The 13,687-nt window shown below is 42.5% G+C and overlaps 1 protein-coding gene across 1 annotated transcript; it reads right to left on the reverse strand.

The window, feature by feature from the left end:
• Nucleotides 1-1,100: 1,100 nt before the first annotated feature.
• LOC139120400 (homeobox protein MSX-1-like) lies at nucleotides 1,101-3,956 on the reverse strand. Its single transcript, XM_070684791.1, has 2 exons — nucleotides 3,044-3,956; nucleotides 1,101-2,545 (listed from the first exon to the last, which is right to left on the reverse strand). The coding sequence occupies exons 1-2, from the start codon at nucleotides 3,666-3,668 to the stop codon at nucleotides 2,121-2,123; spliced, it is 1,050 nt and encodes a 349-aa protein (XP_070540892.1). The 5' UTR covers nucleotides 3,669-3,956; the 3' UTR covers nucleotides 1,101-2,120.
• Nucleotides 3,957-13,687: the final 9,731 nt, after the last annotated feature.

Raw genomic sequence — 13,687 nt, forward strand, 5'->3', positions numbered from 1 at the left:
TTATGATGCATACGTAACGGAAAGCAGGTAGCGTGAATGGTTTAGTTTATTCGACTCCGGCTCGTAAAGTTCAAAGCGTTCTTCAAAAAATTCAAAAATAATTAATTTTCCGCCAAGGAAAAGGAACCAGTTTCGCAGTGGTATTATGGCAGATTAAACAACATAAGAACCACTTGATGCGCCGGGAGCAGGTCTCTTTGGCCCCCTCAATGTGAAACCAAAAGTTTGATCAAACTGTTCGCATGCCGACTTAGATTTTCAGTATGTCGAAGGATTCTTCCATCAGAGAGTGTCTACAAGTGGATAAAATGAGAGTAGTTGACCGTGGTTTTTAGCATTGTTGCCCATAGTTGTTCCAGTAACGCGTCCCTTGCCCCATAACATAGGTACATGATCGCAGTCACCACATCCTATAACTGAAGTGGATAGTTAGACGCACCAGGTGGATGTTTTGAATTTCAGGTCAGTTGCATTTGTGTTAGAAATCATAAGACTAGAGTTCGGGTGTCGTCGTCAGGATATCAGACATTTCAAAGATTCCGTTGAAGATATTAATTCAATACACATACGTTGTGTACACAAATATCTAGTGTTTCTAAACTGGCCAGTTATTCTGGACTATAGTACAATATAGGGCTCCGCAGAGTTGCGGTATGTTTTGCTTGGTCAACATTGGTCAACAGAATTTTTAAGAAAGAGTTTCAAAATTTTGAAGAGCGTTTCTGCACTCAGAGAACCAGTGTGACGTGACCAAAACAAACTGTGCATTGCCTCATCGGTCGACCAATCCGTCCTGCTGTCTCAAGCAAAAGTCGATAAAAGATAACCACCCCAGTTTGGGTTTGTCCTCTCTATGGTCTGCTGGATGCAATCGTCCGACAGAGCACAGTCCCGACGAATAAATGAATTACTTATGGAGTACAAACCATTTGGTTTCAGCAAAGCCTGAAGATAGGGCTTTGCCCTCCCCCTCCCTTCCCTTCGTTCGTGTTCATCAAATTGACGAGTCACTGAGGGGAAGAAACCAAAAAATTTGCTGGATCGTTTTGTCAAGAGAGTGAACTTGCCCCGGAAGAAATCGGAACTTGAATTCTTAGTCATTTGTTTCGTCGATCAGTATATATTCTCTGTGTTTTAATCGAAAAGTAGTGGAGAAAGTCAAAGAAAAAACTGTTTACATTTTTTTCGAATTAAAATACAGCCTCGGATAAGAGTAAGAAACTGAAATGTCTGCTAGAAAGGTGGTTCTAGTTAAGATAGAGTAAATGAGCTGATTGCCACGCCATAGCCAAATGCCACAATGTGGTTGGGATACAAACTAGTTTCTGTCAGTTCCATGGAAGTAAAATAAGTTGTCATGGAGAAGACATGGCAAGAAGAAGCTGAAAATCACGATTGTTCGGAATCCTTGGACATATTTTAGACAACAAAATCTACCACAAATAACACCAAATTTGTTTATTTTAAGATGAGAAATTCCAGCTCGTCTCTGGAGTGTTGCAAACATTGTCGACAGTATTGTCCTCGTTTCTTTCCAAAATTTCTACAGTTGCTATGCACAACTACTGCAACCTAAAACGTGAAACAGATTTCCAGTACAAGTGTGCTAAACTTCAGCGATAGATTATCGTCCCTCTGTCATGTGACAAGAGGGATTTGTTTTTGGATGAGTTCATTGAATTCAAAAGTTCCGTGAAAACGTCCCATATTTTATACAAGAATCTGAGGAAATATCCCACTAATGAAAATTCTTACCGCCATGCAGCAACCGTGGCCCCTCTCTCTCTCTTTCTCGTCAATCAGCAATTCACTTTCTCACATAGTGGTGCCTTAAATACATAAACTATTATCATTCATTCGACATTCGAGTCCTTATTGTCCTCTAGCCATATTAAATATCAGCTGGTCCGTGTAACACTAGAAACAATTTCTGTGCCTCGGTTATTTCCATGTGTCAAACAGAGATATTTCGTGGTCCATAATTATACTTAATTTGTCGTAGCATAACAGGTCCCAAGTTTACGGACGTTGAATATCTTGGCCTTAACTTTGAGTGGCAAGACGGGTCTGGCGTATCCTGTGTCCGTCCATTATTGACATTTCCTCCCAATTCTCGTTCACTAGGGATATACATAGCCCGCATGTGGCGTGATCGGGTAAAACCCGTACGTCGGTAGGTGTATTGGCTGGCCTGGCAGCTGAAGTTGCGATCTGATGTACGGCGCTGCGTAGAATCCTGGCGCGCTGCCGTGTAGCGGAAGGCCTATCGTCGGAGGTAGGAGCGGCTTGGCCGCCATTTTAAGTTTTTCGAGTTCTGCCTCCTGCAACCTTTTAGCTTTTGCGCGTCTGTTCTGGAACCATATTTTCACCTGTGTCTCCGTGAGATTTAGCGAGGCCGAGAACTCTGCCCTCTCGGCGATTGACAAATACTGCTTCTGTCGGAACTTTCGCTCGAGCGCTAGGAGCTGTGAAGTGGTAAAAGGGGTCCTCGGTTTTCGATTCGTCTTGTGTTTCCTGAGAGTGCAGACTTTGGGCGGCGACGAACCTAGGCCAGAGACAGACCACATAACATGTTTTAAAGAGAGATAACAGCTTCTACCAGTATCATTACTGGCGAAATGTTTTCAAGCTAAACACACTCTTTAGCTGGAGACAGATGAAAGCCTATCGCGGTGTAATTTTAATTGGATGGGCATCTGGTCCACCAAAAAATGACATATCAAATCGTTGGAGTGTTTTTGGACAGAGAGCAGACTAGCCTAAGTAACGACAGTTTCCCACCACGAAATCTATTCACCGGGTCAGGCCAGTGTCACATGCAAACTAAGCAGCACACATGTAACCTCTGTCCAGACTTCCCCTTAAATATTGATATTACACAAATTTGTTAAAAACCTTTACAAATAGAAGAGAAAAGTTTTGTGTTAAATCGACTATCGACAGATGTTGTTTGTTGTTCTAACGAATTCCGGGACGGAGTCAATTCCATTCTATAATGGAGTATTTCGTATTATTACTTGTAAACAAAACAGTCGGTACTTACGTCCGCTCGATGACGGTGAAAACCTAGGTGAGTCCAACCAGGGAAAGGTCGCCGTCGACCAAGCCGGGGATGATTTGTTGGTCGATGACGTTAGGGGAATTTCTGTGTCCTTCGCTCTGTTATCTTTGGTCGAACTGGGATTTGGTTTACTCAGGATGCCTTCAACGCTAAACGATGACGGTATTGAACTGGAAGACAAGGGGCGATGGCTTTCCTTTTGCTGTTCCATCCTCTGGTTGTTTGAACTCCGCGAACAGATCAGAGAGGACACGCTAAAGGCAATGCTCTCCGGCGCTTTGATGTGCAGAGCCGGCGGTTTCAAACCGGTCGGAGTTGCCGCAACCGCCGATGCTGGTGGTGGTGGTGGCGATGATGATGATGATGATGATGATGATAGTGATGATGGCGGGGATGACGACGGCGACGATATCGATGTTGTTCCCACAGCGGCTGTGTTCAGAGTAACCGGGGCGCTGTCCACGGGATCGTAGCACGGATTGTCCCTGCCCGAACTACTGTTCGTGTTCTCGGCAGTAGAGGCGGCTGCCACCGGTGTCAATTGCGATGGTGATTCGAGTTTACAGAAAGCCGAAGTGCTACTGAAAGTCAGAGAACTCTGCGACATGACGATAGTGGCTCAACAAGTTTGGCATAAAACACAGGAAACATCCAAACGTTGTTTGTCTACTCCGTTGTTCCCCTTGGCTTGTTAAGGGGAAAAGTGACCATCAATAAGAAGAATATAAAATATGGAGGTGACTCTGCCAGACAAGGTTACACTGTCCAAGCCCGCCTACATTTACATAATTGTATAGTTAAACTCCCAGCCGTTGCGCCCAATCACAAGTTTGGTTCTGTATGACGCAGCGAATCGACAGACTTAATAATTCCTAAGTGCTGTATAAATAGGACTAATATATAATATGAATAGATGGTGTGCTGGGGATTGGAGTGGCCGGCTCGTTTACACAAGATTAGGCAGGTCATAAACAACGGTGTCGATTGGCCAATCTAAATGCAATTATATGCGGTGTAAGTTAAAGTATGGGCGGGTGACTAAACAGCCATTGTCCCCCCGATCATTTGCCCGCAAGCATCCCTCGCCGTGAAAAGACGTAGCAGCGCTTAAGCTGAATGTGAATGGGCTTGTAAAATTTTATTCATGAAGATAAAGAACTTATTTGCAGTGAGTACACTCCCCTTTTGGTGATCAATTACCCACGGACCAAGCCGGAGCTAATTGGCCAGACAAATAATCTATCAAACTTAGGCATCCTTTAGCTATTGAACAGCGTACCTCGGTTACTGTTTAGGCGCCATCAACACTGTGTTTACGGCGGGATCAAAGGCAGGCAGAGGTTCTTAGCATATGGAACAGTTACGGAGCCCTTTGAATCGCTTCTATAAAGCCTCGTCTCCTTTGTAAAGAGAAACGTCCGCACTCTCAGCCGTACCCTACGGTTATCTTTTTTGGGGGTCTCTGTGTTTTTTTAAAAGAATGTATGAGGTGAAAAAAAATAAAAGATGTATATTACTCGATGAAATGTGTAATAAGTTCCGCTTGACCGTGTCTGTTAAGAAAGTAGCGAGGATGTTAAATCTGCGTAACGCGGTAGCGGAGGTTTTTGTTGTTGTTCCTTCTTAAGAACAGAGTCGACGGGTAGCCCTTTTTTATTCCATAGGTGTTTATGAGATCTGAAACAATCCCGAGTACGGGTAAAAGAAAGCGTTCAAAGTACGGGCGTATTTTACGCTAGAATAGTTGTTCACACTATACCAGAGTAACTACTCTTTCGACACTCCGAAACGACAAATTACTATTCGACAAAAAATTTTCACCTAAAAATGATATTACAAATGAGTGTTCCTGCGTCGTTAGAACAATCGCTCAGCGGCCTTGATTTGTTCAGAAGAGCTCCTTGTTTACACAGAGCTGCTCATTCCATTGGTGACAATGAAATCATCGCATTGCACTATGTTTTAAGAAGTGACCAACGCCTCCGGGTGTTGGAGATACCTACACTGGTTTCTCCAAAATTCGATAATGTCCGTTTCTATAATACTTCCGGTAGACTCGGCCTCCCTGCCAGCGGTTTTCCTTCCCGGCGTTCCATTCGGCTGAAGTCAACCGATTTCCTTGCATCATTTGTCCGTAGTTACCCTCAAGTATCCGATAATTTGATTGGAAAAATATGAGACTACTGTTGCGATAAGAATGCTGTCTCCAAAAAGTATATAGCCACAATTATACTCAATTATATCCAATTTCACCCTAATCGCGGCGACTTCTACCCTAGTAACACCAAAAGAGGCGATCATTACGCGATCGCTTTAATATGCCAGCCAGGAACGGGCGAGCTCTCTCATTCAATCGCATGTCGGTGCTTGACAGGCGCATCGCCGCTCCTTTCAGATCCAATAAAATATGGACATTACCCAGGAATCCCCGCACCGAAGTAACTTGTCTGAAAGACGCCCGACGAGGTCCAATTGTCTGGCTCGACTTGAAAAACGAACCGAGCATCCGTCTGATAGTTTGAAAGATATTTCTTCTCTTTAAAAAAGCGACAGATGTGGCAGGCGCAAACTCGCAAGTTTTTGACGTAAGTTTTTCTTCTCGCGTTTCATACGGCCGCTTGTGCGGAGGTGGGCCGCAGGTTCGATTCTTTCGTTTCATAAAGGGAAGGGTGGACGCGAACAAAACCCGGGCCTCGTGCGCTTTGAGAGAAAATTTATTTAGATTTCTGAGACAGAAAAAGAAAGTGACAGAGTTAAGTTTGCATTTTTAGTAGTTCTCATATAGTGGCAAGGTGGACTAGAAATGACTTTTTACCCTACGCGCAATGTATGCCCCGGACTGGCTAAAAAGCTAAGCGCCGCCTCTGGGAAAACAAGAGCTAAAAAAGCTAGGTTGGATTGTATCGGTGCCGGGACAAACAAACTAAAGCCACTCGCCGAAGAGAGCCACTTAAATTTTCCAAGGCATTGCCTTTACAGCAGACTCAATGAGATATAAATGGCAAGCGGAGCCGAAGAATGGCCGACGAACAATTGAAACAAAAACATGCTTTTCTAGCAAGAGATAATAGCCTCTCATTTTCGGATTATTTGTTCTGTCTGTATAGACTTTCTTAAACACCATTAAATCGATACCCTGACTCTAAAGTCCAGCGCTTCCTCGCCGTGGGACAACCATCCAATGGAGAGTCAAAGTCGTACGGAGTCGGCCCTCTATCCCCGCTGTCTTGAGATATATTGCGGCCCTGCCGCGGGTGAACTCTTTTAAGGAGTCGAGTTAAATAGAAATGGCATCGTTTAACAGATTTGCCGGATTTTAATACAGCTAAATACCCCCTTTTGTATAGAAAAGTAATAGCTGAGTAATTCTCGCTTCTCCCATCCATCACTGTTTTGTACCACCCCCTCGTAATTATACCGACCGCCGGCCTTTCAATTCGCGGCAGATCGGTGACTCTCGCCCGGGGCAAACTTTGGAGTCCTTTTGAAATCTTCGGGATGGTCGCAGACAGGAGTAGCTGTTTAATGCCCCCGATACTTTTTAAGCCCCCGAAAACACGGTATCCTCTAGGGAGAGTCTTCGTTGCTCTCTCCCATGGAGGTCAATTAGTTCTCGCGAATCGTTAATTAGTTCGCAGACAATGTGATTCAAACCGTTAAGAAGGGGGTTCTTCAATTCAACACCACCCCACCCCTTCTGTATTCAGCCTATGCTAAGCTATTGCCCATTGGGTGGGTAGTCTGACCAGAGAATGACGAGACCCTCCACTTGCCTTGGCTTTTTAATGGGCAATTTTCAGCTCTCCCCGGCCCGTTCCTAGGCAGCGAGCCGTCAGGTTTTGTTCTGTATTCCACCGTTGAAAAGCCCCGAGGCGAGCGTTTCACAAACGGTGGCCCCTAATGCTATATACCTTTAGGTCGAAAGCGACATATCACTCGTTGAAGTTTCATTAAACATCTCAGTTCGCACAAATATTAGTGTTTTTAATACCGGAAAATTTCCCTGTTTAAGTACATATTGCAGCGAGGGAAAGCGCTTTTGGTATTCAGGACGCACCGGGGTATACATTATGGTGTATTGCATCTTCTTTTCCATTAAGTTTCAAATTAAGTTGTTTTCAGAGGAGATCATTACGCGCAAATGAAATTAACAACCGTCTTCAATCACAATTCATTCCACTGACGTACACACCATCGAAGCCGATTTTCCAGATTTTCTGGGGGGATTTTAGGAAAGTTACATCCGATATTAACTGATAATGAAGATAAATGGTGGCGCTAATCGGAAGTTGATATACTCGCATCAGGGGCAATTGGTTGTCCAGGTAGCAGATGCGATCCTCTTCAAAACGTTACACATCGAGTCCTGCATGGTACATTTCCGCTCTGCGTATCGCGCTGCGTTCGTTTTAGGTATATCATGTGTACATGATATTGTTTTGTCTATTATTTTTCGCCATTTTTATACGAAATAATATTTCAGAAGGAAAGATGTTCCCCAGCCCCGTGCGGGTGCTTCACCAAGTGAGAATAAATTCAGTAATTCAACCGCGCGAAGCGTGGTGTCCCTTTCACTTTCTTATACATTCGCGATCAGGAGTTACCATTTCGGAAACAGACATATCTCGGGTAGTTATTATTCACGTTTCACGATGAAAATAAATCAAACTTTTAATGCCCAAGTTGATGAGCATTAGGTAGTGCTATTGAAGTTTCACGAATGCCATTGTGAAACATACTGTGACTATCCTGTGCCGGATTAACTTCGGCAGATCATTGGAGTAAAACATGAATTTCCATCGATATTTATGAATTTGTTTCATATTGTGATATTTCGAGGGTTTTTGTTTGTTAATAGTTGATTTTTCCGGCTCTTCACTTTGATAGCTGTAAACAATATTGACACGAGAAAGGGCCTTCTGCCATACCCCTTCACTGCTCTGTTTGCTGTCTGCTTGTCGGAGAGCCTTTCGGACTTGACATTACCAAGATGCAGTTCCCATCGGCGTCAAGCGAGGGTCAGGGTTCACCCTGTTACTGGATGACGTCATGTTGCATGTGCATCCGAGAGAAAAACATGGAAGAAGAGCTGGAACAACTTTAAGTGATTCGACGCAATGGAATGAACTGGTCGAACTGTGAAGAAATATTAATCATTGGTAGTATTATACATTATATTGGTATTGTAGGGAAATTAAGATGGATAATATTGACGCTCACAAGTAACAAAAATAAAGTCGCTGACATTATCTATCTTCACTGTCCTCTTCTTTGTCACTGATTACCGTATTCCTAGTCCTTCGTCTCTCTTTCTACTCTCTCTCGCCTTGCTCCAATGTCTCCGTTTTCTTTTCTCTGTCTCCGTCTCTTTCTATCTCTGACACTTTGGCCCTCTTTCTCCGTCTCTCTGTCTCTGTCTCCCTGTCTGTCTATCTGTTTCTGTCTTTCTGTCTCTGACTGACAATGTGTCTGTCTTTCTGTCTTATTTCTCCCCCCTCCCCCCCTCTCTCTCTCTCTCTCTCTCTCTCTCTCTCTCTCTCTCTCTCTCTCTCTCTCTCTCTCTCTCTCTCTCTCTCTCTCTCTCTCTCTCTCTCTCTCTCTCTCTCTCTCTCTCTCTCTCTCTCTCCCTGTAGCCTTCTTTTACCCTATGAGTGCCCAGCACAATAGACCCCCATCTTCTCGACGTTTCCTCAAGTCACCGCTACGCTTGGTATGGACAAGCCCTAGTGTGGCAGTAACAAAACTACAATTTGATATAAAACAGTATAGGAGGACAAAACTAGCCTATCAGTACGAAGCAGACAAAAGTTGTCATTTTCACGCCTCAACAACATATCAAACTTTTACTGGCCTCTTTCGGTCAATTCTTATTTTCTGCAAGAAAATTTGTAGAAATTAACTTCAAATTTCAGTTTACATGTTATCAATCATTGCTACTCAACTTCGATATCAGTTTCTCTCCCGCTAAGCTCTTTTCATAGATATTTATAATCTCTAAAAGCGACTGACGGAGGCGGCCCTTTTGGTTCTTTTCTAGAAATCACTTGCAGGACCCATCCCCCGAAGGCAGACACTTTATTAAGTCGCAAAGCTGCCAAGTGCATATTGTCTGCTCTCGACTCACAACACCTACCCCTTCCTGGGTAATATCTCTCCTTGCGGAGATAATCAGTTCTCATCCAAAAAGAGATATATATAAATAAAATATCTGTAAGGCCACAAAAGGTGGCCATAGGTGGAAATGAGACCTGTGCCATGGATAAAAGATCGAATCCAAGGATCGTGAGTAACAAGTTGAACGAAAAATGAAGGCTGTAAATTTTCCTTTGTTAATGTTTAATGATGGCTGACAAGCTCGATCGTTTCCAATAGACAAACAGTTTGCAAATTGGGGTTAACTGGTCGATGAAGGTGTGCACAAAACATGTACGGATGAATCTTCTTGCCCCTAAAATGAAAGGGACACGTCTGTTTGATTTCTACATTTCTCCCTGGGATCGATTTGTGAGTAATATATTGGAGCAATGGTTTCATCGTTTTTTCAGGCAATCAGGTCAAAGAAATAAAATTGTTTGATATTTGACATTGACCTTCCTAGGCTGGTTTTGCTGGGTCAGAGCTTGATACCCATAAAAGTGAAAAAAAATCTCAGTTTCAGCCGAGAACTACCCCGGCCTTGCATTGCAAGGGACGTAATTCCCCGTGAAGTGAGTGCGTATACGTTTCATGGCTTTAAGTGTAAAAACATACATCGTTGCCTTTTGTGTACTCATGGCTTACAACCCTGACTCATCGCTACAGGGGTTTATCATGTGACATTAGACTCTGTTTTGACAAGGCATCTATGGCCAAGGTCGTTGGAAACACAGATAACAAATGGCCTCTCAGTCAGAGGTTACTGTTTGCACTTCAATTATATCAAATAAATGCCATGTCTGTGATAGTCGGTCTTTATCCCCTCAGCGAGGCATCTTCATTGCGACTCGGGTATGTTGTAGCTTTCAATTCAAGGGAGATGATGCTAGAGCTCGTCTAGATTTCTTCACACCCGATCGAAGTTTAGGTTGTCATAATTTCGTTTCAGAGTTACATGCGGATTTCTCAGTGTATAGACACATCTAATCTTGACCGCTTTTCATCAGTGAGCGACACCTGATTGATCACAGGCAGCAAAAGATATCCATCGAAGTAAAATATAATTCGATGTGAAACGCAAAATGTGAACGGTTGTATATGTCATCCAAATTCACAAATTGGGGGCGATACGAAGCATCGGCCTCGCGTTTTGTCTACAGCTAAACACCCAGGGGAATCCAGGCTAACAATATCGCCTTTATCACAGACGGAGGATTCACTGTATACTTTTTTGATCGATTCCGACACGTTGTCGTATTGAAACTGATTAATAGATCGTTATCACAAAAGAATTGCGATGCATTTCGCACCGACGATAGAACTGTTTCATGATAATTTTAAAAGTTATTTCAACCAAATGTTTGCAATCATCTTAAACGGATGGTTTAAAGTCAAGTTTTAATGTATTCGCTCTTTCTTCATCAGTCAGAAAATATTACAAGCGCATGTAGTATATGCTGTTTTACTCTTATTTTACCAGCAAAGCCGATCAAAATACATCACTCTTAATAAAATAGTAACGGAGTGTAAAAATTAACGTAAGTATGATAAAGTAACCTTTGGGTTAAGAAATGATTGGTAACGATCAAATCAATTCAAGGACTGCGTTCATGATGGAAAAAATAATTTTGAAATTCAGATTTTCAGAAAGACCATTCAGTAATTGATAAGAATTAAGCTGGTTTATCCCTTCTCGGTCCATTGTGATTTCAGCGAGAATGACCACGAAATGAATAAATTAATGTGAATTTTGATATTCAGTTATTACGAATAGTCTACAATGTTTACTCATCTAGGGTAAATAAGTTAAAACCACTAAGATATACGTGTTAGCATGTATTTTATCTTACCGTATGTACATAGATACATACATAGGTACATACATAGGTACATACATACATACATACACACACATACATACATACATACATACATACATACATACATACATACATACATACATACATACATACATACATACATACATACATACATACATACATACATACATACATACATACATACATACATACATACATACATATATACATACATACATACATACCAGGTTAATGGTAGATACGCAAAGCCTGTTTGAATTCGACTTGCAGACGAGACAAGCACAATGTCTGAGATATCATTAAGCACTCACAAACAGTCAAGGAATTGGTACGATGATAATAGTGTCATTTTGTGACATTTAAAGCAATCATAAATTAAACTCAGTTCGCTTAAGACCTGTTGTGCACAGCCTTTATTTAAAGACATTGTGTACAGCGTGCAATTAAGACGAATGCAATTCAATGCAACATCATTGCGTTACAGATCAACAAAAAGTTGTTGCTGAATTCGTACAAAAAACTCAATCGCCAACTCGGCAGTAAAATTGATAGCCCTGTATGCATTCAACTGATTTTCGTTTAAATGGTTCTCGTTCTTTTTGTTTCTTCCTGTTGTCTATTTGAGACCCTGGGAGTCTTGAGGTATATCACTTCGTTTAAAAGGCCGTTTGTCACGCTATAATTAATTAGGAACGAATGAGTTTGACCGGGTCGTTAACAAATCTTTTCATGACTCGATGAAGCTTCAGTAAAGTCGTGACAAAGTATGTCTATCTGTAAAGGGCCGATATTTGGACGCTCCTGGCGGCGGAACGGGTGATTTAAAATGAGGAACACATGGTAGGTACGCCATTAATTATCTCAGCTCTTCAAGGCTTAGTCGCGTTCGTTTGGGGGCGCTTTACCTGAACTCACAACAGCACTCGAAGTCGAGGGGTAGTTACAGGTGATGAAAAAAAAGGAACGGGAAGATGGAAAAACAATGAAAACTACGTTTCAAAAAACTTCTGACAAGTTAGGTATCTGTAGAGCCCGGTGTCACGTCGAAACGCCATTCAATTCGTCAACGGATACTGCTTTGGCGGTCTCAGCAAGGTTCAGACGGTACCTTCTGCACGACTGGGTAGCTCATATTGAAAATGTCCATAAACAATGACATGTACACCGTGTAGCTAAGGAATGTGTCCAGTTCAAGAACCTGCAACTCATTTGAATAGCTATACATTTTGATGTCGAACAAACAAGAGGAGAATAAACTAAAATCGAGGCAGAATGCAACAAAAAGAAAAGAAAAATTACTCCAGGTCAAGGGAATGGGACAGTGGTCACTTTTGATTGTTTACACAGTGGCCAGGGATGTGTGGAGTTTATGGAGGCATAAACCCGTGCAAAGGGGGCGAATACTTGGCTAAACGTTTTCTAACAAACAGTCGTGGTTACAGGCAGTGAGGTGTGCTGTTCATTTCATTTGAAAAGAACAACGAGGTATTTTCGGCCGAGGGATTCCTGGCGATTAATGAGCCAATGGCCCAAGTGTCGGACAGTTCGTCTTTCAAGAGGTGTAACAGCCTGTGAAATTCGTGAATATTTCTTTCTCTGGTTTGTTGGTGCGCTCTGCTTTGAAGTTCCGACTTTATGCAGATGTCAAAGCACGGTAACTGGAACGGACGGAGGGTTGGCCTGTATGGAGGACGGGAGTGTGTCAACGGCAACCAACAGCGATAACTCAGCAATGCACGTAGACTCAGTCTGGCTTCTAATGATCGCACACCTGTTGACTACGCATCGCTGAAGTGATACTGGCGGCGTTTCGCTTCCGCACATCCCGCCAAGAGTCAGTTTCAACGCTTGCTTGGGATTCTCTTGTTTGCTGAATACATGTTTCTTGTCTTGCATCCCAAGACATACGAAGACGTTCGCGGTGAGGGTTGTGTTGCGTCTCTGGGGTGGTTGTCTGAGGTTGTCGCATGCATTGTCGTTGTACGTGATTTGATGAGTAACAGTTACACTGGGCCTCGCTCCGTGTCGCTTTGTAAACTTTGAACCTCATCTATAGAAGGTATAGAGGCCACGGCGAGACAAGGAAAATAAGACTTAAAACACTCCTCTGCCTGTAACATTTTATTGATAAACCATACAATCAATATTTCACATAATATAAGTCTAAGTCGTATAGTGAAATTTTGAATTTTTTGAAGATTTATTGTACTTTTTCGTTATAATTTATTATATTTGTTTGCACAGGAAAAAGTGTGAGAATGTCATTTCTCTCTCTCTCTCTCTCTCTCTCTCTCTCTCTCTCTCTCTCTCTCTCTCTCTCTCTCTCTCCTCTCTCTCTCTCTCTCTCTCTCTCTCTCTCTCTCTCTCTCTCTCTCTCTCTCTCTCTCTCTCTCTCTCTCTGCGGGCGCGCGCTCGTTCGCTCGCTCTCTGTCTCTGTTTATATGAATTCACCTGTCACTTTAACATCTTAGATGTAAAGAGCGGTGGCTTTTTAGTGTCTGTGCTGTTTGTCTCCAGTTATCAAGACGTAAAATAAGAAAATTAAGCAATACCGGAAATATATTCGTCGACAGGTTTCAAAAAAGGTTGTTACATCTGACAGTCGTATTTTTAGCGTAAATAGAATATGTTATAAACTGACACGATTGTC

Source organism: Ptychodera flava, chromosome 20 (genome assembly GCF_041260155.1).
Source record: "Ptychodera flava strain L36383 chromosome 20, AS_Pfla_20210202, whole genome shotgun sequence".
NCBI classification, from domain to species: domain Eukaryota; kingdom Metazoa; phylum Hemichordata; class Enteropneusta; family Ptychoderidae; genus Ptychodera; species Ptychodera flava.

Bases quoted from the DNA above. Each gene is read 5' to 3' on its own strand.
- LOC139120400 (XM_070684791.1), bottom strand. From the start codon at position 3,668: ATGTCGCAGAGTTCTCTGACTTTCAGTAGCACTTCGGCTTTCTGTAAA. The intron at 2,546-3,043 runs GTAAGTACCGAC...TCTCTGGCCTAG, and splicing joins TTCACCGTCATCGAGCGGAC to GTTCGTCGCCGCCCAAAGTC.